Here is a 27,326-nt window from a genome sequence, read left to right on the forward strand (position 1 = left end):
TATAGAAATGGTTTCATATCATCTCATTATTATAATTTTATCAAAATTTCATATAAAATATAATAAACAATTCAACTTTTTCAAATTTTAAAATAATAATAATATTAAAAAATAATATTTTATTTGACTTTTAATTTTTATTTAAAATCACCTCATCTCTCAATCTAATTGGAGCCTTAATTTCCTTAAATCTTTTGAACTACATCTAGGGCCAAGAGGTATTAGGTACTTCAAAGTTGTACAGTAGTTTCTTCTTGCTACTTTTTTTTTTTTTTTTTTTTTTTTGGGATCAATGGAACATTATCACATGAACGAGAGGAACCGCATTCTTCATCTTCAATAATGTGACACATTATGTGAATCAATTAAATAATAATTTAAAATATATATCATATAATATGATCGAGAATGACGAAATTTAAGAGGATTAAAAGTATTTTTTTTATACAAACAGATGATATCGTGTCGGAATAAATTCTAAAAGAACCACTAGGAATATAAAAAAAAAAATGAGAACTATTATAAACACAAAAAGATTACATAAAAATAAATTCACAAACTGATATAACTTTATGACATCCGTTATATCTATTTTACAATAAAAGTAACTTTACAATTTGATGTACTGCATCAAACCACGTCAATTTATGAGTTTACTTTTATATAATCATTTTATAGCTAAAATATTTCTCTAAAAAAATAGAATAGCTCCAAGAAGATAAGGTGAAATCCCTCGTTCACCTGCATTATCATCGCCATTGATACAGCTCTAACTGGTTAAACAAACCAGCAAAAATGCAAGTTAACAAAACAAGTCTACGTAGAGTTGTGTGCCCGTCCGTCAAAGATTGAATTAGAGGTTGCAAAAGAAGAAATTCGAAGTATAGAAAGTATAAACGGCTCCTTATCTTTAAATGGTTCTCCTTTTCCCATTTGTGGTCCTATTCATAGAAAATTGATGAATTTGAGTTTGAATATAATACACTTGGATTCACGCTTCACCCAACCACTTGTGTCTTATCATTTTCATGTTGTCACCAAGCACGATGTGCTCCTCAATTATTATATATTGCTCCCCCAGAGAGCGCTACATATGGGGACTTAGATATTATACTGTCTATAAACTAATAATCACCCCCAAAAATCATGTGGCTTAGGAGAAATTAATGACAGACAACTTAACAAAATATCAATCGATCCAGATTTAAGTTCTTTCGGGAATTGCCTGTGAAATCATTATTTCTATTTTTATAAGTTATTTTCTAATGAACAATTAAGACGAATGGTTACGAATTGAATAATTTATAAATATGTTTTAGGAAATTAGATTTTGTCCGTTGTATGGACTCGGACAAACGAAATCAAAGGGTTTTTTTAAATTAAACTTATAGTCCTAGATCTTGAAGTTTGAGAAGCGTGTATTAAAAGCATAATTTTACTTAATTATAATTCACCACTTCCTTTGATTCAGCTGACCTTCAGCAATAAATAAAAAAATAAAAAATAAAAACAAAAACAGATTTCCTTCCCATTAACTTTGGATACAGAAATACTCTTAATCTATTTTATTTCATCTTATTATTATAATTTTTTTAAATTCTCATATAAATATAAAAAAAATTAATTTTTTTAAATTTTAAAATAATAATAATATTTTATTTAACTTATTTAAAAATTTCTATTTTCATCCCACTTTATCTGAATACCCAGACGAGACCCTAGAGAATTTCTTTTGAAACCTGAAGCATGAAAGTAAGTAAAAATTCACATGTGGTTCATACAAAATAAAGAGCCAAAATTCCGAGTGGATTATTCGACTCTCCACTAAAATGCAAATCTAAGCCCACCTTTTTAGGTGGCGGAATCCCAGTCAGTTGACTCAGTTTCCTACAAAATTAATTAAAAACTTTAATGTATAAAGAGAAATCTTTTGGACCCAGATTACTTTTAGTAATTATAAAATTATTTTTATTATAAATATTATATCACGTAAATTATGTCTAACTTATAAACTTATTTTTATAAAAAAATTGTTTTTTTATGACTGTAACAATTTTCATATATAAAATTTTTGTAAGAATTATTATATTCTCAAATCAGTATTAAGAGCATACCATCCACATAATTTAAATAGTATTATTTTATTTATAATATTTAGATTTATTTTTTAAATTAAATTATATCATATAAATATTTTACTAAATGTATATTACACATGAGACTAGAATTTCTTTATATATTAAATAAAAAAACAGATTTTTAAATCATAATATATTTTACATAAATAACTAAATATATATATAAAAAAATTCTATACGCCACACTATTATCTTATTTTTATCTATTATATAAGATGTGATACATTTGTCATTAGGATAATCTTTATTAGATGATTATTTATCATTTAATAGTGATAAATGTGATAATCTTATTTATGGAATAAAAATTAGATGAAAATGTACATTAGTCTATATAAAGTCATTCAGTTCGCACGTGGGTGAACATTGTCACCGCATCACCCACCCTTCCACCTTCCTAGTCTTCAACGGTAACAAGCTATTAATCAACTTTAAAGCACGCTAAAGTCCTTACATGCATTGCGCCAATTTGGAGTCAACAACTTACAAAAACTTTAAATGGGTCCACACTCGGATGACCAACCACAACACGCCACGTGCTATTTATTGAAGAATGTTGCTACGTGTCACTTTCCAGTTCGTTACATCCACACCTCCCCTTAGGTCAGATATTTCACATGCACACACTGCTTCTTTCGTGTTCACAGCCAAGCGTTTTTCGTGTTCATACTTTGCTTATATATATATTCCTCCGAATCTAAAGGAGATCAGATCCACTGCAGCTCTTCCTCCTCTCCCAAAGCCTCCCATTCATCCGCAATCTTTCCTTAGATCTCTCTCTGTGTTCAGTAATGGGTAGGCTTTGTTTGAAGTTCGCAGTGATTCTGGGGGTCTTGGCGATGGCTCTGCTGGTCTCGCCGGCTCTATCACTGACCTGCACGTCGCAGAAGCTCAGTAACAAAAATGACTACCCCAACTGCTCCGATCTCCCGCACCTGGGTGCCTTCCTCCACTGGCACTTCAACGCTTCCAACTCGTCGCTGTCTATGGCCTTCATTGCCCCTCCGGCCAAGACAGGCGGCTGGGTTGCGTGGGCCATCAACCCCAACTCGACCAAAATGGCAGGTTCCCAGGCGCTTTTGGCCTTCAAACCCAACGGCGGCGCCGTGACCATCCAGACCTACGACATCAAGTCCTACATGTTCAACATGTCCGGGATGAACCTCTCGTACCCTGTCTGGGACCTGAAAGCGGAGGAATCTAGCAGCAACATCACGATCTACGGGAAATGGAAGCTGCCGGCGAAGACGGAGAAGTTGAACCAGGTTTGGCAAGTGGGTCCGGGCATTACCCCAAACGGCTATCCGATGATCCATGACAGGAATCCGGAGAACCTCAAGGCCACGGGGACCCTAAACTTGGTAACGGCAGCGGCTACTAGTCCTGCTTCTGAGCCTGCTGCTGCTTCGGGACCCTCTGGGAGTGCTCCAAGCCCTGGATCTTCCGGCGGAAACAACGGGGTTTCAAGAAACAGAGACACGGCCATTTTGAGCTTATGCATGCCTTTATTTGTGATTCTCGGTAGTTTGGTTGTCTTCTGATGAGCTTAGTTTTCTTGAGATTTTTGTTGTTGGATCCAGTCTTGTGATGAACATTCGTATCGGATTTTATATATTTAGTTGAATAATATTTATTTCTCCCTCACCTTGTGCTTGATTTGGTTCCGAAACTTTTGGTTCATTGCACGAAGTAGTTGTATACTTTCTCTTCCTTTCTTAAAGAGGGAGATTGGTAGATCATGAATCCTCATCATTCACACTGAAATAAAGTAGTATCAGTTTTGTTTATCTTTTTTAATCTTTTTTAAAATATGCAAGTGCACGCAATAAAATTTATTATTAAAAAAATAATTTTTTCATATAATTTATTTATTTTTAAAAAAAATAACGGTAATTTAAAATTAAAAATATCATTTCTTTTGTTTTTCTATCTTGTTTGTTACAAAATAAGTGGAATGTATAAATTGAGATAAAAATTAAAAGTTGAATAAAATATTATTAGAATGTATTTTTTTAATATTATTTTTATTTTAAGATTTAAAAGAATTAAATTATTTATTTTTTTAATTTAAAAAATTATAATAATTTGATGAAATGAAATAAAAATAATTGTGAAACTCAAAAAAATTATTATTTTTTATTTTATCTGCACTGTTAACTTTGATCTTGGACTGTCAATTTTCTTGAAGATTTTATCAAAATTCATGCGATAAAAGGACAGAGGATTTTTTTTTTCTTGCTGATGAAAAAAACAGATAAAAAAACAACCTCTCCTTTTCATAAAAATAAAGATCTCTCAATATCAACTCAAGTGGTAGTGAGAGATTTGACACCCATTCGAAAACGTGTTTTGGAAGTTGACAGTTCTCGCGTCCCAAAAATAGCGAAATTAATTCTAGGCCAACCATGACCTGACTATCTTCAGACGTTTCGAAATTGGAAAGAAAGAGCTCTGCCGCCGAGTAGCCCGCTCGGTGTTACCGATAATTGTAAAATTATTTTTTTTTTTTCACATTTTTTAGTATATTTAAATATTTTTAAAAAATAAAAAAATATATTAATACATTTAAAATTATTTTCTTCATCATTCCGTAAAAAAAAAACCCTCACGATTAAACCGAGCGATAAGATTTGGAAGGCATAGTAAAAAAATGGTATATTTTTTAGATGAGTAATGATATATACATAATATATTATATAACACATTACATAACAATATTATAAAATAAAAATATTTTTATAAAATGACGCTATTTTTATAAAATATTTTACAAAAATATCTATCATTTAAAACATAATTAGATAAAATATTGTAAAAACTATTATGCGTAAATCATTTTCTTTTTTAAATTATTAAATTTGAAGACTCCATTTTTTGCATATCATGAATTTCCAGAAATTTGACCTGACTATTTTGTGATCATTTAAATAATAGAACCAAATATTTTGATATTGGTATATTCCGATGTATCATTTTAAAATTAATTATATATTATATGTAAATATTTATATGTATATATAAACTAACAATTAATAGAATAAATACATATGTATATTATATGAGAAAATGATAGTTGCAATTGCAGTTACATAAGTAACGTGCAATCATTTAAAAAAAATGAATAAATATGGGATTCATATAAAAAAATTAATTTTTTAATAGTGAACTCTATTCTTTTTCAATGCGACTGTACGACGCTTATGTATTTTACGACTATATATAGAATTATTTAAAAATAAATTTTTTTTATATGATCGGAGTTGGAGATTTTGAATCCAAAATTTTCATTTAGAAAACTTGGTTGTTCAAGCCATCAGGTTTTGGGGGTAGAAATTGGCTTGTACCATGGTCGAGATAGAATTGGAGCAGCACCATACTCACCCAAAAAAATATTGGTATGGAGAAAAATAAAAATAAAAAAATAAAAAAATTGAATAATATTAAATACAATTCTACAATATATGTGTAAGTTTTACACATTTTTTTTTAAATATAGTTATTATTAAAAATAATAATTTATATGTAAATCAGCTACGTTTGGATATTGAACTGAGTTGAGTTCAAATGATAAAATATTGTTAGAATATTATTTTTTAATATTATTATTATTTTAAGATTTGAAAAAATTGAATTGTTTATTATATTTTGTATTGAAATTTGAAAAAATTGTAATGATGAGTTGAGATGAGTTGATATAGATTTGAGATCCAAACATACCTTAGAACTCTCAATGGCTCTTGTAAAATACAATTTTCTTTAAAATATAAAGAAAGATGATCAAAAGTCTCTTCTATTGGATCATCTATTCTATTTTTATATTACATTTAACTATAGTAAATCATTTACATGTAGAGATTACTGTTCATTCCTCTAGATAATTTTTTATTAATTCTCTCTCATTTCATCCTCTTTATTTATTTTTTATCTTATTTTCATTTTAACCCTTTATCAATTTTGCACAGACCTCACTCTTTTATCTCTTATCTACTCTCTAGCACTCCGTTTATAATTCATTTAACTTTTATGTATACAAAAGTTTTGATGTTGTTAATAATAAAGGTATGTATTTTTTTATCGTTTTACTCTTTTTTTTAAGTAATTTAAAAATTACATTATACATAAAGAAATATTATAAATATTAAAATATATGATATATAAAGAAATATTTGAAATATATGATGTGTAGAGAATATAATATTTGAAATAAATAAAAAAATTAAAAAGTATAATATTTAAATGATATAAAAAAATAGATAAATTGATATATGTGTAATATATAAAATAGAAAAAATATATTTTGATAATATATTTTAAAGATATGATAAAGAAGTAATTGTGCATGCTTTAATATTTATTTTTTTAATTTTTAAAGAAGATGCGTGTAACTTCGGCAGATATAATTCAATGTTTCTTGATCATTGGGCACGTTCCCATCGCAGTACAGCAACCAGGGCTCCCGTCCAAGATTGAAAAGCCTGGGCTGACTCTGACTTTAAAGCCTCCACACGAGCAATTCTGTTCAGTCTGCACTCTGCAGCGCAGCGGCCACGTACCCATCACGTAAAATTGACATCATCCTGACCTCATACTATTTGCATGGTAATTACCAATCACCCTTTAATTCGAATTAAATCTATAGTTTAAACCAAAAACAAATTTAGGTAGGTTTTGACAAAGAGACTATATTGGCTATCAATTTAAGGATTCAATCTGAAATTTTTGAATAAATTGATTTAGGGGATTACCCCTAAATTAAAATATTAAATCAATTTATTTATGAGTTTTGAACTGAACCTCTAAATCAATTTAGGGATTCAATCTGTGTTGACTTTGCACTTTGTCTTTTTCTTCATGTGTGGTGTATTATTATAATTTTTTTATGTTTTGTGTTGATTGATTTTATAATTTTTTACTGTATTGTGGAATCAGGAATATCTTGTTAAAGAGATTTCAGTGATAACTCTCCTACTCATACCAGTACCCCTACCTTAGAACATAACCCTACTCCAACCCCTACGAGTGAGAGTACACCTTGCCTCCGCCCCTAAGCCCACACAAGGTAAAAAATATGTTTTTGTAGTTTGGTCTCACTTTATCAAACTAGAGGGTGGTGACACCAATAACCTTGAAACTAAATGTAATTATTGTGAGAAAATATATGGATGTCACTATAGGAAACATGATACATCCCAATTAAAGGTCCATTTAGAGGAACAATATAAGAGGAGTCCAATATTAAGATCTTTACTGAGAAGAATTAATCTAGATTAGATATTGGACTAAAAAAATGGTGGATGAGAGTAGTGAGGGTCCAACGTTGAAAGGGTATATGAAATATAATGTTAATGAGTGTAGAAGAAAGTTAGCTTGTATGATTATCATATACAAGCTACTTTTTCAGTTTGTGGAAGGGAGAAGGTTCCAAGAATTTGTCTAAAAATTGAAACCTAGATTTACGTTTCCTTCTCACCACACTGTGGTAAAAGATATTAAAAAGATGTACATGAAATATAAAGATGTTTTGAGGGACCAATTGGCGAGTTTAGTAGTTTGCCTCACTATTGATACTTGGGCTTTTATCAAAAATTCCAATTATATGTCTTTGATTTTTCATTTTATTGATTCTGATTAGATTCTTCATAAAAAAAATTATTAAGTTTTGTCAAATAACTGATCACAAGGGTGAGACGATTGGGAAGTCCTCGGAGGCCTCAATAAAGGAGTGGGAGTTGGGACGGATTCTGACAGTTTCAGTTGATAATGTCTTGTCTAATGATGTCGCCTTGAGATATCTGAAGATTTATCTTAGAGAGACAAATAAGACATTTTTGGTTGGTGAATATTTGCATGTTAGATGTTCTACACATATCTTGAATATAATTGTGACTGAGGGGTTGAAAGATGTTGATGACTCAGTTGCACGAGTTAGAATGGCTGTGAAATTTGTGAGGTCTTCTCCTTCTAGATTGGAGAAATTCAAAATTGTTGCGAACATTGTGGGCATAACATCGAAGAAGAGTATTTGTACTGATGTTCCTACCAGATGGAACTTAACCTTCTTGATGTTGGAGGCAGCCCAAGAATATAAGACAACCTTTCAATTATTGAGTGATGAAGATATTCAATATGCCAAATACTTTGATGAGCACGGAGAGTAAGAAAGCCTAATAATGATGATTGGGAGGTAGTTTCTACTTTTGTTGATTTTCTTGGGCTTTTTTGCAATGTCACATTGAAGTTATCTGGTTCTTTGTACCTTACATCCCATGAATTTTGTCAACAAATATGTAGGGTGAAAAAAGAATTAAACGACATGTGTATATGTTCCAATCTAAAGATAAGGGGATGACATTGACCATGAGGGTAAGATATGACAAGTACTAGGGAGATTTGAGTAGACTAAATATTTTGTTATATGTGATTGTTATTCTTGATCCCCGTATGAAAATTTCAGGCATGTTATATGGTTTGAGATTTGTGCACGATCAGACATGGATTAATCTTATTGGTGAGATGGCCCGAGATACCCTAGCTAAATTATATGATGAATTTAATGCAATTAAGGGTGGTACTGCACATACTACACCTACACCTACACCTACTCCAACACCTCATCCTGACACCGAGCCAACAAAGAAGTATAGATTGGCATGGACTAAGGCCCTCGCACATAATCCCACACTAGTTCGTCAATATACGGAGGTGGTTTTAGAGTTAGACAACTATTTGTTAGGAAATCTTATTCAAGATGATGATGGTTTTGACATATTAGAATGGTGGAAGGCGGCAGTAAAGAAATATTCATTTCTTTCTGAGATGGTCCGCTTTATTTTGGTCATTCTTATTAGCACCGTTGCCTCGGAGTCGGCCTTTAGTACCGGAGAGCGCATATTAGATCATTTCCGTAATTCATTGTCTCCTACAACTATGGAGGAATTGATATGCACATAGAGTTGGACGATGAGAAATGATATTTATGTTTCGGATGTTTTAGATTTTAATGAGACCGACGAAGAGGGTGGTGATCAGTCTGGATCTAGACCATCTGATAATTATTATTTTTATTTTATTGTTTTGATTTATTTATATTCATTTCGATTTCATCGGTATTAATTTTAGTATTCATTGTTATAGCAACACATAAGACGACTCAGACAACGTCTACCTCCACTGCAATATGAATATGAGCTCAAACCTCAAAAGACTACCCATTTGGGCCGCCCCAAACGTCACAGTCAAAGACTCAAACGGCTCTATGCCTCCATCTTTAGATTCTTAATTTCTTAGAATATTGAAATTTGAATCATCTGTACGTATTATATATTTGATTTGTAATGTTGATACAATATCTCTTGGATATTTTTATGTTTGTAATTTTGTAATTGTTTAGACTTTCAATTTATTTTTGTAATAGCTTAGTTATTATTATTATTTATTAGTTTATTAGGTAGTAGACTTGTAATCTGTAGTAATATTTCATTAGTCTAAATTAATAAATTTGTATCATGTATATATTATTTTTATTCATGTAATTTTTTTTAATCAGATTTTTTAACTCTTTTTTTTTTACTTCTAATTTTATGGGCCCAAAAATGACCCATTGCAGCGATTTCTGGGCCATTTTTGGCCCAATAAGGGGGTAGACGGATTGACCCCCCACCCGCACCCTGTTATCTGGGACGGGGTGCTCCACCCTCTCACGCCGGTGGCAGGGGATGGGAAGAAAAACTATGACCCCACCCATGCGCTGGCGGGGGGTGGATTGCACCCTTAATTTCAATGGCACATTCATCGTGACATCGAATACGAGCTATGAATGCATCACAAGTCGTGTCTATGTTTCTTTAGATCTCATTTGCCAACTCCGTGTAGTTGTAAAGATACCTTTGAATGAAATTTTGTATTTGAATTTAGAATTTAATAACATGTCAGAAAACTTGAGATGGAAATAGCTAGGATTGGGGCATCCTGCCAACTTGCTTGGTTTGATAGAGTTGCAAATTTGAGTGTATCTTGCTGTCTAGTCTGTCTACAACCAGATGAGCTATAGATTATTTAAAGCTGAAATTATTCTACTGCTGGAAATATTAGCAGGCTTACTATATTGAATAATATATTGTCCAAAATAATTGTAATTCGTAGTTCTGTATTAGTAGAAATGATAAAGCTATACGAGATTCAAGGTCAATACTCTTTATCTAATCATGATTATTTCAAGAGAAATTATTTGTATAAGTTTCAAATAGATAAATTTTGCATATTCTCTTTATAAAATAGTGGATTATGTTGGATTATAGAGACGATTGGTTTTGTGAGCTGGAATAGTGCATACAGATTGTTCGCTCGACTATCGCTTGACCTGGTGCTTCAACGAAGCTCAAGTAATGAGTTTACTTGAGGTGCGCTTGACACTTGGCTCAAGTGAAACTTAGACATAAAGCTCGCTCGAGACTCACTCGACATTCTGCTCAAGCTAATGTTGGATTTTTTGTTCGCTCGCAGAGTGTTTGACACCTACTAGAGTGAAGAACTATATTTTTCCAAATTAGTGAAGAACTAGATTGAAGAACATTGATAGGCAAATGGTGTAAACCACTTTTGCAAGAGAAAAAAATGCCTGAAAAGAGAGTTAAGATTATGTGAGTAGAGGGAAACTCTTGTTATTCATTGTGTGTGATTATAATCTCCTTTAGAATAAAATCCCTTCTAGCTCTGTGGACGTAAGCATATTGCCAAACCACATTAAATATTGTGTGCCTTGTATGTGCTTAATTCATGTATTTTTACATTTATTTCATTGTTTGTTTTGTTATCAATGTGTGTCTGGTGTTTTATACAATAGATCTCACATTGAAAAGGTATAAAAAAAACATATTAAATAGAATCTACTTTGCAAAACTTGTCATTACTCTTATTTATAGTACTGTTCATTCGGATTTCGGCCTAGAAATCGAGGTATATCTGGATTGGAACCCGAATTTCAAATCCAGGTCGGAATCCCGATGAAACTAATTTTAATTGACGACAATTTTGGTTAATTGACGGCATGCAAAACAATTAAAAAAATGTCAAATTGGGCTATGTGTTAGGAGCCGAAAGAACACAAATGGCCCTAAATTATTAGTCCCTTACATCATTTGGTTCAAAACAAAGACAATCATCACTCATAAGTCATAAATCATAATGGTTATGGCACCACTCTCCTTGCCAACTCCATGCCAACTTTTAACATCAGATGGAGCTTTTTGATTGCTTAAAACACAGATGGTGAGGTTTTTGATGTTGCTAAGAATTAATTTATATGTTGAGAAGAAGCTAATGAATATGTGGGAAATTGAACCTAAAGTTGCATGTCCTTTTGGTCAAGTACTCCATGACACACTGGCACTGTCATTATCAGTTTGGTGTTTGTAGTACTAGACCTTCTCGTGCAACTTTTAAAATAAAGTTCAGCCATCAATAATATTGGTTTTGATGAGTTGTAATGCTAAACCCACGGGTATACTGCATTAAACAAAAAACAAAGGTTATTGTTGATGGAATATTGGTTTGAGTTTCTATCCATTTAATTGCTAAAAAAAAAATTCATTTAGTTGCTGAAAAAAAAGGATAACAAATGTACTCGAATTTTTCTATGGGAGTCCCGATCCGAATTTGTTCCGGACCCAAAAAAATACTGACAGATGAACAGGCCTAACTTATTTCAATCCTCTTTTGAGTAGTGTGGAGTTCCTATAAAATTCAGTGTACATAAGCCTGAGGAGTGAGGAGAGCTCGAAAAATAAGGTTGATTACATTACAAAAAATCACGAGCCATCTTTCAAAACCCGCTTATAAAGTCATTAGGCAAAAACGATGGTTTTGAAACTTGAGCCATACTTCTAACTTCAAATAAAAATAAAGAAAAAATTTTACTTTTCATAAGCTACACACTATTTTTTATTTTATTTTTATTTATTTAATACGTGATATATAAATGGTGAATAGAAAAATTTAATTAATTTAGCATAAATAAAATTAAGAAAAAAGGTATACTATGTGGTGTGTAGGATAATTAGTAGTAAAGTTAAAAAAATAATATAGTATCAAGCCACTAGGCAAGTCTAATGGGCATATATTCATCCGAGAAATGTTACAATTATATAAAAAAAAAATTACAAAAATAAACTTATAAATTAATATGATTTTATGTAATATATTAGTTAAATCAATTTTACAATAAAAAATAATTTTATAATATGATGTACGATATCAAATTACTTCAATTTATGAGTTCAGTTTTATAAAAAAGTTTGTGACTAAAACATTTATCTATTGTCTCTTCATATATAGATGTTCACAAAAAGACTTTCGTCTATTGATTCATTAATCTACTATGTGAATAAGATGTGTTCCAAACGCAAGGATGAGACATCTTAACTCAGCATAATCAAACTCATTATATTTGGCAATCAGGACACGACAAAGCCTAAAAATTTGTAATAAGATGACACATAATAACCATAATGAAAAATGTTAAATGTACTTTGCTTAGGAAATCAACATTGACATTATATATAAACTTTCCTCAATTTCCGTAGTATTCTATTTTAAACATGTTTCAAGTTTCTGCATATTTTTCTCTGATAATCAAACATGTGATCTAAAATATTACGTCATTACCATAAAATACGCAGGAAAAAATATATATATATATATCACATAACATTAACAACTGTTATTGGCATAATAATTATGGAAATAAATTCTTAATAATGTATTTTTGGAAAATTCGTAAATACAGCCGAAAACGAGTTGAGATCTTGGCAGTTATGGACCATCATAGTCGCGAGAAAAAAGCTAAGACACGTGTCGCTCAATAATTTGTTAAGGAAAAATAAATCTGCAAATTCTGCGCAATAGAGCCTCTCCCTTATAATTATCAATAATTCTATCACCTTGGGCTCTCACTTTACTCTCTCCTCTCTCACGCGCAAAAGCATCAATGGCGTCTCCTCCATCCTCTGCTTCGGATTTTCTCGTTCTTACTCTCTGGGCTCTGCTAGTAATCTCTCCTGTTCACTCTCTTACTTGTAATTCCCAGACTTTCACCAACAATGGACTCTACAAGCAGTGCTTGGACCTCCCCACACTTTCTTCCTACCTCCACTGGACCTACAACCAGTCCAACTCCACTCTCTCCATAGCCTTCATCGCCCCTCCTTCCAAATCTGACGGATGGATCGCTTGGGCCATCAACCCAACTGGGACGGGCATGAAGGGCTCACAGACCCTCCTTGCTTTCAAATCCGACAACGGCGCCATGACCGTCAAGACCTACAACATAAGCGAGATCGGACCCGTCACGGAGTCCAAGATCTCCTTTGATGTTTGGGACCGGAGTGCCGAGTCCTCCGGCAGCGTCATGAGGCTCTTCGCCAAAGTGAAGGTTCCCAGTAACCCCCAGACCATTAACCAGGTCTGGCAGGTGGGGTCATCTGTCACCGGTGGTCTTCCGGACCCGCATGGCATGCTGCCAGCGAACTTGAACGCCAAGTCCACCCTTAGTTTGGTGGGGGAACAGACTGCCACTCCCTCCGGAACAGACTCTAGGACCAAGAAGAAAAATGTGGGTTTGTTTTTCCTCTGGTTTATTTTCTCTGCTAGTTTTAATAATTTTGGTCGTTATGGAAACCGATTTTTGTTCGTTTGGAAACTGTGAATTCTGTGTGAGTGGGTTCTGGGTGCGAAAAGCTGCAAAATTATCAGGATAGGTTGTCGGAGTAGATTTTTTCGGAAGTCCAAAAGCTGTTATTTTCTCTTTTTTTTTGGTCCTTTAAGGACAAACCTTAAGGATAACAGTAAAGTATCTTTAATTTGCAGAAATTCTTTCTATAGAGAAAATTCAGGTTCAAGTATTCTTTTTTTTTATCAGATCATAAAATCTTGGGGAAGTCTTACCATAACATTTGCTGTATTTCGGTTCCTACAAAACTCTTGTTTTGGTCTCGTATAATTTTCTACGGGAAATCTGAGCAAATTAGCTTACCATAACATTTGCTGTATTTCGGTTAATATATTCTGTGGGTTTTTGACAAATTGTTGAATTTGATTTGTATTTTCTTGGGTGTCAGATTCATGGAGTACTGAATGTCGTGAGTTGGGGCATTCTGTTTCCAACTGGAGCTATCATTGCGAGGTACCTGAGGACTTTTGAGTCTGCGGAACCCGCATGGTTTTATCTTCATGTTTCCTGCCAAATATCTGCTTATGCAATTGGGGTGGCTGGCTGGGGGACCGGTCTTAAGCTTGGAAGTGAGTCGCAGGGGATCCAACACTCCCGTCACCGCAATATCGGAATCGCCGTCTTTTGCCTCGCGACGGTGCAGGTATGTCATTTCACAACAAGTGCAAACGTGGTATCTTTTGCATTCTGTTAATAGCTGATTTTGATCAAACAACGTTGCGCGCATCGATTTTTGTTTCTTTATGTATTAAACTGAAGCTCTTATTTGAGAGATTAGCACAAAAGGTCTCAGTTGAGCTTTCGGATACTGAAGATTCGAAATGCTCAAATTAACGCTGAGAAATTAGGTAAACTCCATAGCATGGAACTTAAACTCATGGCCATTCCCCACTTATTCTCTGTTTCAGCTCAAAGAGTTATCATCGAATATGGTTGTTTTTTGTTTGGTACAAATATATTTGTAATTGAATGGAAGTTTGGAATGTTAGTACTCGATGTTTGGAATTTTGTCGTGCACTGAGCAGGGTTGTTTAATTTTGTCTTTGTTTGTTTATTCATCTTGCGGGCTTCAAATAGTGGAATTGTATAATTTGGCAACCTGCTCTGATAACTAGTTTTCTTCTGATGGAACCTCCTTGTTGGGCCTTCTACAGATTTTTGCTCTATTTTTAAGGCCGAAGAAGGACCACAAGTACCGGTTATATTGGAATATCTACCACCATGGTATTGGATACGCTATACTCATCCTTGGCATCATCAATATTTTCAAAGGTTATGACATCTTGCAACCTGCAAAGAAATGGAAATCAGCTTACATAATTGTGATCATTGTATTGGGCGCGATTGCCTTGTTGTTGGAAGCAATTACTTGGATTGTAGTTTTGAGGAGGAAGTCCAGTAAGTCCACCAAGCCCTATGACGGATTCAACAATGGACAAGGCAGACAATAGTTGCTTGACTTTTAGGGTCAAAATGCATCTGGTGCCGATCTCTCGTGCCAGATACTGATTTTGTAATATCCTTGTCTTCTTGCTCAAGACATCACGAGGTTTATCTATGTCATCCCTTCTATTTCTCTTCCAAACTTTTGTTTGGCTTGTGTATAATGGCTTGTTCGGTAGGATGATTATCTATTATTACACACACAGATTGTTCAATCTTTCGCAATTATATATGTCCGCTGTGTTTCAGTGGTTAGGTTGATGAAACTTTCTAGGATGTGTGCCTATTGACAAAAAAATATTTGAAGAGAATCATTAGTTCACGATTTTCTATTTAAATATTTTTTGTTCAGTTCTCTAGAATTTCTACATCGAACGTATCTTTATCAGGTTACTGAAAAAGGGTTTTGCTTGCTGTCTTTTACAATAAGAACCAATCCCTGGTCGTGTTGTATAATCAACATAACTTCGGTTGGCAAGTGATGATTTCAGGCAACCATATGTACTGTTTCTTAAGCTCATATGGCAGATGATGTAGTTTCTGGTCAATTTCATCCAGAGTTATTCATCTGTAACCACACCACAAAACCTGTAATTAAGATTTGGTTCTCTGTCCTAGTCCTTACCGCCTGCTTCTCCACTCCCGATAGAATGACTGGTCGTTTTTGCTCCTAAAAGCACTGGCATATTTTTTCAGCTAAAGCTCTACAAGTAATTGACAACTATATCATAAGGAGCTTTCACCCATTTTTGTTTGCCGGACTATTGATGGTCCTCTTCACTCCTAATGCGTTGTGTCAAAAACAGTAGAGCTAGACATCTTATTGTGATAAAGACTTCCACAATGAGACATCTCATGTTGATTTACATGTCTAATCACTCATTTTACATATTCTACCTACTTTATTATATAAACCATGATGAGGACAGCCTACAGGAGCAGATACTTGGACAACATGTCAACTTGTTGGTGGGAAATTTCTTGAGTCTTGTCCGAGCCAATGAAGCGTCCAAAGGGGATTGGCTAGAGGAGCTTTGTCTAGGAATCCTTGAGAAAAAAGCAAAAAGGCTATTCATTTTTATTTTATTGTGGTGTCCTAAACAGAGGTCTCCTCCGGGCCCTCCCTGTGCATTGTTCTTTGTCCCCCACAGTCCTTGCTTTCACTTTTATTATTCTACATACTTCTGTTGTTTTCTATAGCCCATTGCTTTCTTTATGGGATTCCGGGAGTTGAGATACACAGGCTTCTCCCCCAATACTGGGAAGGAGATGCCCTCCCCCCTTTGAAGAATACTTGTTAGCTTGTCTTCCCACAAACAAAACGTTACTATGATTAGGGGTGAAGAAATGGTAGATATTTTATTTTATTTTCGAATGTTTAAATAGAATGGTAAAAATGATAAATCATATATTGGTGTACGACGTAAGAGATGATAAGTAGCATTTCTTGTTACTTTTTATCAGTAGGTTAATGGTACTCGTAACTCTATGGGAATCAATCAAAAAACCTTCATCAATGCTCTAAGAGGAGTTTCAAACTCCCACCCTCAAATTGCTGCATTTTAGAAACTCTATTGAAGAGCTTATTATTACACGTTCTTGGCCAGAACTTTCTTCAAAGAAGAAAAATCAAATAAGTTAGAACCACAAAAAGAAGTCAAGTTTAGTCTGCAGAATGGTGTTATTGTTATGTGACTGACACTGGACAGGTGAAAAGTTGGTGGGATTCCTTAAGTTGGTGTGGCATAACCAACTATGTGGAAGATTAGATTTTTTTTTTTCTTCTTTTGAAAAATAGAAAAAGATTAAGAGAGAGAGAGAGATTACTTAAAAGCAATTCGATTTTGCTTTTGTTAAAGGGATATTTTGATGATGACTTCTGACCCAACACGTAGCCCACGGGACACGGCCCCTTGCCTCTGCAATGAGTGCATTTTAAAAAGATCAGCATGTGACCTCATTCCTATTTGCTATTTGGAAAGAAAGTTCAGAATAGGCAACAACTTCACTAGGTTGGCACAAAGCATTAGTCAAAAGACTGGGGACTAGACTCGTAATTTTATTTTATTTTTATAAATTAAATTTTATTATATCACCAATTTATATAATATTTCCTTCTTGAAAATATAATTTTTTTTGTCACTTGAAATTGATAGGGTATAATAGATATAAATTTATTATATGTTATCATATGTTTTGGTCCATACCCATTTCCATAAAAGCAAAACAAATGCTTTTTTGGTCGACGCTGACCTCTGCATTCGAAAGCTAATAAACATGGAAAATTGAAAGGTGGGGTCTATTATGGACCATGTCACCGTGATGCTGTGATGATTACATAAAACTGGACCCCATGAGAAACGGTTCGATCCTCAGCTCTGGTTGAGCTCTTTTTGGTATTTTTTTCCCCAATACCTTCGTCGAAGGGTGATGATTCAAGTAGTTCAAATTCAAATGGAAGCATCAACAGCTCGGGTTTTTTTCAAGTACAAAATACAAATCATTTGGTAAACTCAGAAGCCTTAGGTTTAACCCTAATCCGGATAGATTGGAAAGAGTAGTACAATCATTAGAGAAAAAATATATATATAAGAAAATTTTTTAGAAAAAGTGATGACATTGTGAACACAAGTCTTGTATTTATTTTTTCCTAGAAAGAGTGGGAGGGGTAGTTAGTGTAGCTTCCCCTGCTGGCATGACAATAAGGGCCCCACTCACTGCAGCATATTCGGTTTGAGCCATGGCTACCCCCGGATGGAACAGCCCATCACCGCAACCCCACCAAGATGCCAGCATGCAATGACCTCCAATACTTTTATTCATAAGTTTTATTAAGGCAAGTCTTTTCCAACCTATGACGTTGGGCAAGGGAGGGAAGAACAATCCCCTAGCCTTGCAACTGGGCTACCACCTTGGTGGTACACCAAGTCTTTTATTTGTTTTCGGATGATAACACTTGTAGCCCTTTTCAATTACCTTATATACAGTTTGTGAAAAGTGGAGTCATGTATTGAAGATTCGCTCTCCAGAAAATAGATCCAAATGATGTACCAGGATGAGGTTCCACACCATTAAAAAAAATACAAATATTTTCTTTGCAAATTTTCATTATCTCAGGTTCTCAACACTCTAGGAGTGGTTTGGATTTAGAGATGAGTTGATATAGTTTATGAATAGTAAAATAAAAGTTGAATTGTTTATTATATTTTGTGTGAAAATTTAAAAAAGTTATTTTGAAATTTGAAAAAGTTGAATTGTTTATATTTTGTATGAAAATTTGATAAAGTTGTAACGATGAGATGAGATAAGATGAATTGAGATGAGTTAAGATGAATTTTGAATTCAAACGAGACCATTCTCCTCGCGTCTGGCTTTATGTTAGATGTTGATTAATTGTTTGTGTGAAACCACCTTAGCATTTCAAAATCTTAGATTATAAATATCTTATATTCTACCACCTTTGCATTTCAAAACCTGAGCCCTTTAATTTTTTTTTTTAAAAAAAAAGGGTTAGATTTTGAAATATTCTAATTAACTCTGGAGATACAAATCCTTGAATATTTCTTTGATCAGCTTTCCTTGATAAAGATGCCGTGTGCAGTAATAAAAACAAGTGCAGAATTAGGACCACAAGAATTATTTAATTTAATTGCTACTTGCTCTTCTGAAATTATTTATGGCGCCACAGTGTTAAAAGGAAAGTCTGCAGTTTCTTTAACAAATACTGGGTCTGGGCTTGCTTTTACTTGGAAATGAAACCCCTTGCACTAAAAATGCATCAACCACTCATGAACTCAGTGATCAACTAAAAGTTCGAGACAGTTATGGTATGGCCTTTGATAGATCTCAAAATAAAAGAACTTTGTCTCTATATGCAGATGGATCTTTTTAGCTGCAATCATTTAGATTTGTAATGTCATCTTCACCATTTAAACCATGTATATTGTACTAAGAGAAATGATGCTACTTATTCCGAATTTATCATACTCGATTACACCGACAAATGTGATTTTCTAGTTAAATGGTTGATATAAGAGGTTACTTTCAATTGATAACACTAGGCTGACAAATCCAGGATGGAAAAAAAAAACTCCCTGCAAGAGATCATGGAAGTCTACTTCAAAGGCCCTTCATTACCACCGAAAGTGGTTCCAAGACAAGCATGACTCCTCAAAACAGAGGGTAGATGGGGGGAAAAAGCTGAAGCATATGGTTACTTGACCACACTAAAAGCCCATGCCTTCTTTTCCTTCAATGAACATGAAACCCTGATAATGAAGCTATATAAAATAGCTTTGCTTTTTCAAATGCTATATGATATAGGTAATGCGTGAATGAACAGGATAAGAAAAAATAAAAAAGGCAAACCTCAGTGACACAAAGTATGTGTACGGATATGTGTGTACACACGCACACAAAGATCTGAGCATTCAGCTTAACATAGTAATATTCTTCACACCAGAGACAATATCAGCTACAAACCTCATCATCTGCAACTAACACATCACCTTTCATCATTGGTTCCCCAAAGTAAAGGTGATTGTGATTCAGCTCTTGGCTTGCCTTGCTCCACTAGAAAAAGAGTTTCAGCTCCTTCCAACAATTCATTCTCAGAACTGAGTGAACGGAACATAATGTCAGCAAAAAATAAGTTTGAAACGAAAGCAATTTAACATTCTAGCTATCAATGGATTCAAAAATTTCTATGAGAAACTGCTCAAAGGCTATGAATTCCAGCCACAGCACTACTTGTTTTAGCTAGTTATCTTCTTCTTCTCTTTTTTCCTTTTTTTTTTTATAGTCTCTCTTTCACTGCATAATATACCACCAGAATGCCACCAAAACTGTTTGCTTCATCAACATCAGTCATAGTGGGGGAATATACTGCAAGATGATGCAGTGAGGTCAAGTTTCTTTCATTTCAATTCTTTACCCTGATAATAAATCATTGTAACAATAGAACATAAGGAAAAGCATTATAGAAATTGTTTTACATCATACAGCTTTCTTTGGGTTTAGTTATATTATTATTTTTAACTGGCACCAGGTGTTCAGGCCAGTCCCAACTAACCTCCGGGGTGCACAGGCCCTCGACAAAGAGTTTCCCACAAGTGCACCTCGGATTTATTTATATTATTGGAGCTTTGCATGTAGTTTTTAGTAGTTTGAAGCTTAGTCAGCTGGCCACACTTTCTAAATTTCAACCATTTCTTAAGTGAGAGTCCTAGTCCTTGTAGAATCACAATAACTTATGCAAGCTAAGCCATGTGATGCCTAATGCCAGCTTCTTCGCTTCTTGTTAAATTTAAATGGACTCATAGAAGCCCCAGTTACTCTATTTATCGGATTTCAACCCCAGTTTCTTACAGGTAGTGGGAGAAGTCTGGATGGAAGAATCTGCACTATATCATTTCCATAACTTTATCGCTCTTCTGCTACAGTACTTAGTCCAATCTATAATGACATCTCTCTGAAAACATGGAAGATGCTAAGAGACTCCCAAACAAACCAATAGGTTGGAACTAAATGAAATTTGAATGACAAGTGGTTAGAAGATTCCTCACTAGTCTTGCTGAACAAACAGTAATTGGGAAAGGCCCAGCTTGTATGTATGAGATGCTAAGACCATGTATAATGAAGGCCGCACATGATAAAGAAACCAAAACAAGATCAATCCTGTCCCTCCACCAACTACAAGTTTACATCAACAACTCCAAGTAAAATATGAAAAAATTTGACCAAAAGCCCAATACTGCTAAAATTCCTAGCCTCCCTTGCAGTATTCCCACTTTGCATCAGTACCCAAATTTGAAGATTTCAGTGAATTTTCGGAGAACAAATCATTCATTGAATCAGAAAAAACTTTGTCACTCCATGTATTACACTTCATGAGTTATAGTTACCAAACCAAACACATGAAAAAGATAGCTAAACAAGAAAAGCTCAATGAAGCCAATCAAGAAAAGGTCATACGACATATAACTTGCAATTTAAGCATATGGAAGATTTATTTTTTTAAAAAGGTCTAAACATGGATAATATAACAGAATGACAAATTGTTTTGCTGTTTAATCATCACAATTCAACAATCTCACAGAAAAAGAATTTCCAACAGCATAGCAAGTTGAATCCTCTTTTGGGAAATAGATTCAAAGCATTCCATGAACTAACTAACAGCAAAAGTTTATCACACATCAATTATATGACATTAATCCAAGGCACTGGCAGCATGCTCAAGCAACAGTATTAAAATAAAATCAGAGTTATCACAGAAAAGCTATTCGAATCCCAAACCCTTAAAAGTCTATGGTTGTACCAAACTAAGTGCATAGCAGTGATAGAACGATCCAAGAAAATAATATTTTTGTTAACTTAGATTTAAACCCAAACTTGTAGTACCTCGTTTTTATGTTTTCCACATTCAGATTATCTCCAACAACGGCATCCATAAGTGGGAGGAAACTTGGTACGTGAATAAGTGCTTCAAACACTGACAGAACCCCATGAATCCTTAGATATCTAAAACATCTTTCCACAGGATTATATAATACCAATTCCCTCTTATCCCATATCATCAATATATCTTCATTCTCCAGGACCTTCAACGGCCGGTGGAGGTGACCAGAGTGTGTCTGTATAACATACTCTTTAGTCCAAGACGTTGGGTCGCCATACTCTTTCATCACCCATATATCAAAATGATCCACAAAAGTGACATCACATGCAGAAAGACAACCTCCTAACACTCCCATATTCATATGGTGCAAATTTTCTCTTACTTTGTGTGTCTCTCCGAAGTGAGGAGGCAACGGAACCACACTGAATTGTTCCACCTCAAAGTCAAAAGCCACGATAAAAACCGGACCCTTCTCATCATCACTTACCCAATGAATGACACCATTCAGATACGTCGCAAACAAAGATACACCAAGATCAAATGGAGCATATCCGATGCTCCTCCAGGACGCTGTTCCAACCGTATACACCTCAGCCATACTCTGAAACATATTCTCAAGCCGAAATCCCAATCTCACAACCTTGTACTTGTTACTTCGCGGACAATAACCAAAACCCGGAACAACAGGACCCCAAAACCTGTCATCCCCTTGAGAATTGGGAATACTTACATACTCACCCGTGAACGGATTGCATATAATATGAGGATTGTTATATATGGATTTGCTCAAACAGAGCAACCCATTACAAGAATTAACAATACCATAATCACGGTCCAAGAAACTATTACTGCTGCTACTATCATTTTGATCAACACCCCTGCTCTCAATGCTATATTCGGGAATCGGGAGCAACATTTTGGTATTAAGCCTCGTCTCCTGCCTCTCGTTTAGATCAAGAGGTGGAGCGGTTTTGACAATGCAATCAACATCGACCAAGTGAAGGGCTGTGGAAACACAGCCGAGGCCATTGGCGCGGAGCAAGAGCTCGAGGGGTTGAACTCTTGCGATGTGCAGGGAAGTGAAAAGAGGGTCTGAGACTAAAGTGCTCCAAGCTGTACATACGCACCTGGAGGACAAGACTGAGCCGAGAGGTAGCCTTGAGAGTATGTCGATGAGGATGTGGCCTGGAAGGTCCAATATGGTCGTGCATGCCCCTGCTGCCGCAGATGATGACGATTTTTTTGTGACTTGTGAGATGGGAGGGATAGATCTTCTTCTTCTTTTCCTTGAGAGCAGATTGATGGTGAGGTATTGGAAGAAAAAAGTCATATTGTGGAACAGAGATTCGGGGTTTTGGGGAGAGTCGCAAAGTTGGGTTTCTGAGAAATTATTGAAGGTTAAAGATTAGAAAATGTAACCAGCAGTTCATCGACCAGGTGACTATCAGAGCTTTTTCTCGTTTAAGTGAAAACAAACAGAGAGCATCGATTCCTGGTCATGGGACGCCCAGAAGGAGGAGGAGGAAATGAAATGGCGAACACAAAAAAAAGGACAAAAAACAAAAACATTTTAGGCGTCGTTTGGTTAGAATATGAGGTGCGGTGAAAATTGAAATTGAAATAAAATATTATTATGATATAATTTTTTAATATAATTTTTATTTTTAAATTTAAAAAATTAAATTATTTATTTTATTTTATATAAAAATTTAAGAAAGTTGTAAATATTAGATGAAATGAGATAGTTTTATATAAATAACCAAATCAGGCCATAGTTTTACAAAGAAACGATCTATTAATATAAAAATTTTATGTATAATTATTTTTACATATTTCTTACGAATTTTATTAATATAATTGATTGTGTTATTTTTTTAATATGAAATAATTATTCTAATTAATTACATCAATAGAATGCACAAATAATACATAAAAATTACTACTGAATTCCTACTAATATAGTGCTTTCATCGCAAGAAGACATGTCAATAGTCTTTCAACCTATTTTCTATCAATTTTCATTCTACTATATAAAATAAAATATAATTCTTTATTATTATTAGATAATATTTTATTTTTAAATAATGTTATATACAGTTATGAGTTGTATAAGAGTAGCATATTCATTTTAAAAATAGTGAAATTTACTATTAAAAATTAACTTTTTCATATGAGTATTATATTTATTAACTTTTTTTTTCAAAATGAGTATGTGATTCTTATGCATTCTATGACTGCAGATATTATTTTTCTTTAATAATTAATTTTATGTGTATTAAATCACTCAACTGTGTGAATTATGTAAATATTTAATGTTAAGTATATCTATCTTATTAAACCTATAATATTGGTGTAGAGAATTAGATACGTTTGCGTGATGAGATAATATGATAAATTCTCAAAATTTTGTGTAATTTTCTTTCTAAACATTATTCAAATACAAGACATTATTTAATTTCAAATTTCTCATTTAATTATTACAACTATTACAAATTTAAAAATAAAATATAAAATTTTAAAAATCAATACAACGTTTTCAAACTTAAAAACAAAAATAATATCCAAACAATTTTTTTAACTTTATAATATTTTTATTTAACTTTATATTCTCTCATTTCTCAAAAACTAATAAAATATTTTAATTCAAATTATTTCACTATTATTTATAAATTGTCTTATTATTATTTATAAAATTTTGAAGTACCAAAAATGTCCCAACCAGCCCTAAAAAGTATCAATTAACTAGGCAGTTCACTTTTATCTGTTCTTAGTCAAAATAAATGCGTGGGTATTTATTTAATTCTCTTAATTTTTCTTTTGTTTTAAAAAAGCTCTTAACAGTGTCTTTTACACTTTGCAAACTTATATAAGTGTTTAGGGTTACGCGTACTCGTACTCGGCCCGCATTTTGGAGGCGAGGCCCCTGTGTAACATCCCGCATTTTAGTGTATTTTTACTAAAAGATTATTTTTATTTATTTAAATTTTATTCTCGTATTTTAAAATTGGTTGGATTTTTAATGAGTTTATTTCTATGATTTTAATTTGGTGAAAATTATTTTTATGTGCTTTCTTAATATTTATTTATTGTTATGCATTTAAATTGCTTTTAATATTTATTTAATTACTGTGGGATTTAATTATTTCAATTTGACTTTACCATTACGTTTAAATTATTTTATTTAACTTGAGGTTTTGAAATCGTTTCCGTTGGATCATTTTTGTGACCCAAGTTATGAGGATTGGACCTCATTTCTTTTCCCTCTATTTTTCTTTTCCTTTTCTTTTTATTTTCTTCTTTTCTTTTCTTTTTTTTCTTCCTGGTTTTCTCCCCGGTGCGCGACCCTCTCTCTCTCTCTCTCTCTCTCTCTCTCGCCGTGCATTCCTCTCTCCCCCAGCCCGCCGCCATGCGCCGGCGGTGGTCAACACCGCCCGGCTCCTCCGCTCCCCCTGCCGCCGGTGATCACCCCCCTCCATTTCCAGCTCCTCCATCGCCGGCGTTAACCACCACGAACCCATTGAAGCCGCGGCGTTCCATGCACCACTGCGCTGCCGTCGCGCCACCTCCGGCCACCATCTTTCTACCACTTCATCCCCGACCTCTTGGCAACCCATTGGACCCAACCCCAGCTCCGATCCGTCACCGGTGAAGCCCCACCAAGCCCATTTCCGATTTGTGCATTTTTTGCCTAAAACCACCCCTTGCGCCGCCACCCACGGCAAACCACCACCACCACTAGCTTCACCGACCTCTCTAGGCCCTACCCTACCATTTTTGGGTCTTCGTTTGTCCTCGTTGAAAAGTGGGTATCTGTGACCCACGGCCACAGTGTATTTTACACTGTGGTGTTGCTCAAACGTCGCATTTTTCAACTTCGTGATCCTCGAAAAATTATTATATTGCACTGTAAGTATTTCTCCAAAGAACTTTCGTAATTTAAATGTATTTTTGCACTAACCCATTTCACTGTATATTTGGCATGCCGGATTGAGTCCGAGGAGTTCGGGGGTCGGATGGATTTGTGATTGGAGTTGTTTGGTTGGATTTGATTGGATTGGTCATTGTTGGTTTGGATATTGTTGTTGGTACATGTGCATTTCATTATTTCATGCATGATCATGTTTGTAAAAGAAAACTGGATTTTCGTGTATTGCATTCATGTTCATGTGATTTGAAAAGCTATGATTTTATGTGATAATATTTTTGGTGCGTGTGTACCATGACCCCAAGCCGAGATGGGGTATTGACTCGGTGGAGCTCCTCTGGTTACTCGGGAGCGGAATATACTGAGTAACGTCCCCTGGATTGTCGCCGGGCGACAATGGGATCGAACGAGATGGTCTCGTGCCGACTCCGTGGTCCTTCTGCTGGCGGGGACTAGAGGATGTCTGGCCACGTACGCGCTGGACGCGGAACTGGGCATCGCTCGTTGCGTAGTGTTGGTGCTTGGCCATGTACGTGCTGGGCGCGGAACTGAGCACCGCTGCGAAGCCAGGACGTGCGGATGGTCCATAGGGGAGGCCATGGTGCATATGGAAATAATGCATGGTGCATTTGAAATTAATGCACTATTTTCTGGGAAAATAGTGCGAGTTGAATTTTGGGTAAATCATTTTCTGGGAAAATGTTTTACGGATAATTTGGGCCAAAATGGGATTTTGGTGTGTGTTGAAAAATTATCATTTTCGGGGAAAATGATGTTTTGTGGAAAATGCATATTTTTCATGTACATGCATGTTAGTTGCATTTAATGGATTTTATATTACGTTGTTGTTTGGATTATACTTACCTGCGATACCATTTTGTGGTAACGCAGATTTTGATGCTGAGGAGGTGGAGGGCGAGCCTGAGGAGACGGCTCTGCCTGAGGAGTGATCTGGGATCACTCGTTTGTATATCTGGAACTATTGTAAATTATTTTATGGATGACTGTATAACTGCTATTTAAACATTTACTGATGTTTGATTGTAAATAAATTCTGGTACTTAGTTGACTATCCGCTGCGTTATTTTATTTGTACACTGTTGCATGTACACACACACACTGGCACTTCGTTGGGATGTGTGACCGTGTTGTCACCATCCTGGTGTCTCAATCCCTGTGTATTTATATAAGGGGGATTGGGGGCGCCACACCCTGCCCATGTGATGGGGTGCGGGAACTCTTGTCCGTCTGCCCCCCTTCAGCGGCCACTCATGATTGTCATAAACAGAAAATAAAATTAAAGAAAAGAGAAAATTCACATAATAATACACAAATTCACAACAAAAATCACAAGAAATCTACAATAAAATATAAATACACAGCATAATATACAACAAATCGAAAAAAATTATAAACTAGTAAAAACGATTTTGCAAACCCATAACAACTACAAGAGGGAAATAGGATTAGAGAAGAATAGGAGGAACCAAACAAGAGGATGAATAGAAAAAGAAGATGTGGGCTACGCCGCCGTGGTGATTATAAGAGGGAGAGAGGTCTTGAGAGAGCAACACAACAAAATGAAAAGAAAGAGAGTGGGAAAAGAGAGACTTGGGGGTTAGGTTTAACTTAACCCCAAAACATATATATCTAGGTTGGGCTTAAATCCAGCCCGAGGGTGTGGGGTGCCGAGGGGGG

At 34.6% G+C, this 27,326-nt stretch overlaps 3 protein-coding genes across 3 annotated transcripts; 2 read left to right on the forward strand and 1 right to left on the reverse strand.

The window, feature by feature from the left end:
• Nucleotides 1-2,929: 2,929 nt before the first annotated feature.
• Nucleotides 2,930-9,089, forward strand: LOC121239460 (auxin-induced in root cultures protein 12-like). The gene is made up of 2 exons (XM_041136708.1): nucleotides 2,930-3,659; nucleotides 8,593-9,089. Exons 1-2 carry the CDS (start codon nucleotides 2,930-2,932, stop codon nucleotides 9,087-9,089), a joined length of 1,227 nt encoding a protein of 408 aa, XP_040992642.1.
• A 3,978-nt stretch (nucleotides 9,090-13,067) lies between these two features.
• LOC121238264 (cytochrome b561 and DOMON domain-containing protein At3g25290-like) lies at nucleotides 13,068-15,628 on the forward strand. The gene is made up of 3 exons (XM_041135094.1): nucleotides 13,068-13,746; nucleotides 14,252-14,506; nucleotides 15,018-15,628. Exons 1-3 carry the CDS (start codon nucleotides 13,123-13,125, stop codon nucleotides 15,312-15,314), a joined length of 1,176 nt encoding a protein of 391 aa, XP_040991028.1. The 5' UTR covers nucleotides 13,068-13,122; the 3' UTR covers nucleotides 15,315-15,628.
• Nucleotides 15,629-19,413: 3,785 nt separating this feature from the next.
• LOC121238263 (F-box protein At3g07870-like) lies at nucleotides 19,414-23,265 on the reverse strand. Its single transcript, XM_041135093.1, has 2 exons — nucleotides 21,706-23,265; nucleotides 19,414-19,922 (listed from the first exon to the last, which is right to left on the reverse strand). Exons 1-2 carry the CDS (start codon nucleotides 23,031-23,033, stop codon nucleotides 19,811-19,813), a joined length of 1,440 nt encoding a protein of 479 aa, XP_040991027.1. The 5' UTR covers nucleotides 23,034-23,265; the 3' UTR covers nucleotides 19,414-19,810.
• Nucleotides 23,266-27,326: the final 4,061 nt, after the last annotated feature.

The sequence above is a fragment of the Juglans microcarpa x Juglans regia genome, chromosome 7D (assembly GCF_004785595.1).
Source record: "Juglans microcarpa x Juglans regia isolate MS1-56 chromosome 7D, Jm3101_v1.0, whole genome shotgun sequence".
Classification (NCBI taxonomy): Eukaryota; Viridiplantae; Streptophyta; class Magnoliopsida; order Fagales; family Juglandaceae; genus Juglans; species Juglans microcarpa x Juglans regia.

Excerpts from the sequence above, each read along its gene's own strand:
- LOC121238264 (XM_041135094.1), top strand. The coding sequence starts at position 13,123 with ATGGCGTCTCCTCCATCCTCTGCTTCGGATTTTCTCGTTCTTACTCTC. Across the intron at positions 13,747-14,251 it reads CTAGGACCAAGAAGAAAAAT|ATTCATGGAGTACTGAATGT; the intron begins GTGGGTTTGTTT and ends CTTGGGTGTCAG. Across the intron at positions 14,507-15,017 it reads TTTGCCTCGCGACGGTGCAG|ATTTTTGCTCTATTTTTAAG; the intron begins GTATGTCATTTC and ends GGCCTTCTACAG.
- LOC121238263 (XM_041135093.1), bottom strand. The coding sequence starts at position 23,033 with ATGACTTTTTTCTTCCAATACCTCACCATCAATCTGCTCTCAAGGAAA. Across the intron at positions 19,923-21,705 it reads GTGGAAAACATAAAAACGAG|TTCTGAGAATGAATTGTTGG; the intron begins GTACTACAAGTT and ends CCGTTCACTCAG.
- LOC121239460 (XM_041136708.1), top strand. The coding sequence starts at position 2,930 with ATGGGTAGGCTTTGTTTGAAGTTCGCAGTGATTCTGGGGGTCTTGGCG. Across the intron at positions 3,660-8,592 it reads GCCTTTATTTGTGATTCTCG|GCATGTTATATGGTTTGAGA; the intron begins GTAGTTTGGTTG and ends TGAAAATTTCAG.